A 1796-nucleotide genomic window follows, 5' to 3' on the forward strand; every position below is an offset into this window, starting at 1 on the left:
AAACAAACCAGTCAGAATAGAGGCGTGTTATATACGGGGTGCTTCGATGCGTTGCAGCGTCTTCGAAAGCCAAATTCAAGATGATGTCAATTTGTTCAAAATACGATTCTGTCGCGGAAGTGGAATGCTTACATGGTCGAGCTAAGCATATCGCTTATTTGGGTGCAGATGTTGCGGAAGTAGGTATACACAGCCAACCAAAATGCATCTAATCCGATTGTTGGTATCCGTTCGAAGCATTCCGATTGAGCTGAAGAGACTAGCTAAGCAACGCGATGAGTCCCAGGCCACTACAGAAGCCCTACTTGAATATGCAGAAACGGTTAAGCCTGACCGAGACCGCGTCGTGAGGAAGTAATTGAAAATAACTACTGATGCTCCAGTAAGTCTAATATTTAATCTAGAGCAGGAAGCGGGGCTATTCAATGGGACAAAAGGAATCGTGTATGATTAATATTTCGTGATAACATGGAATAATCGATTATAATTGTACAGATTTCCGACTTGTACGCTGGACCATCGTTTTTTTTTGTACCTGATGCCCCAAACATTGTACCTGTAGTACCTGGTACAGTAAGTCGCGGAAAGCGAAGATTGCCGTATTCTGAGAGGGCATTTCACAGCGTTCTGCATAGGCTATTATAGTCCATAAAGTACAAGGATCTATATGTAATAAGGTGTTTTATTTTAACTCGACGTCTATTCCTAGTATATATTTTGCGTAAGTTGCTCTGTCGTGGGTTCGATCGCGGGGGCAATACCACTGTCGCTAGAGAAGCCGCAGGTATGTGTAGGGAAGTAGCTTATAATTGCAAATGAGGAACACAGACTTGGAGAGGCAGTTGAGGCAACAAAGACAAATCTGGTGATCCCCATGAAATTAGTTTCTTTACAGTACAATCAGCCAAGATGAGCTTGTACAATGTTGTCTTGTATATTTAGTTTACCTATGTATTGACTGCCTTGTTAGCTATCTTTGCGTCAGTAACCTCGAAAGCTATGATGAGCTGGTCATAGGCTAGCATTCTGCACCAATACATTCGATTAGAGAGTTTATAATTGTGAAGTGATTATAGTTCTGCCAGCACTTAAAGGTTAAATGATAAGGCAAATATTGGATCATCTCCATTAAATACGACTCATTTTGGATGTGATCAGACACCTTCGTAACCCTAACCCTTATGTATTTGGGAATAGTCCTTCTGACCAACGGAAATTCCCAAATAATACACTCTATCAGACTAGTACCCTCGTCGAGTACCCTCCTAGTAACCTCACAGAAATCCAAGTATTTTTGTGCAGTGACGCTCACGTAGTTTAACTATGCTAGATGAGCCAAAGCCTCATCCCGGCACGTCAGAAGTTTTGACTCAGAATAACCGCTTTATTTATATCAACAAGATTCTAACACTGTGGCTTATGTAACCAGAAAGACATCCTATCAAGTTTCTAAACATGGCATCGAATACATCTTTCTGTACAAGTACCGGGATCAACGATGGTTTTATACGCGATAGGATTGGCTTCGCTGACGATTACTTGCTTGCAGAAGTAAAAGGCTAGCTGTTCCCTCATTAGTAAAGCGTAATCTACTACCATATCAAGAGGGTACGTTTGGCTGTAGATACAGGCTCTACTCCCATTTTCGATATTTAAAACTAAAACGTTTTATTCAATTAAAACTGACAGATCACGTCAGAATGTATGTACAAAAGTCCAACGCGACCATCACTCCTACTCACTATTACCGTTCACTCACCAGGATCGATTTGAGGGGGTATTTTACATCGGTTATA

At 41.2% G+C, this 1796-nt stretch overlaps 1 protein-coding gene across 1 annotated transcript; it reads left to right on the forward strand.

Moving 5' to 3' along the window:
• Positions 1-168: 168 nt before the first annotated feature.
• PPTG_24783 (hypothetical protein) lies at positions 169-358 on the forward strand (the record flags this gene model as incomplete). The annotated part of the gene is made up of 2 exons (XM_008918518.1): positions 169-179; positions 238-358. 2 exons carry the CDS (start codon positions 169-171, stop codon positions 356-358), a joined length of 132 nt encoding a protein of 43 aa, XP_008916766.1.
• Between the last annotated feature and the right edge of the window lie 1438 nt (positions 359-1796).

This window comes from Phytophthora parasitica (genome assembly GCF_000247585.1).
Source record: "Phytophthora parasitica INRA-310 unplaced genomic scaffold supercont2.222, whole genome shotgun sequence".
Taxonomy (NCBI): Eukaryota; Oomycota; class Peronosporomycetes; order Peronosporales; family Peronosporaceae; genus Phytophthora; species Phytophthora nicotianae.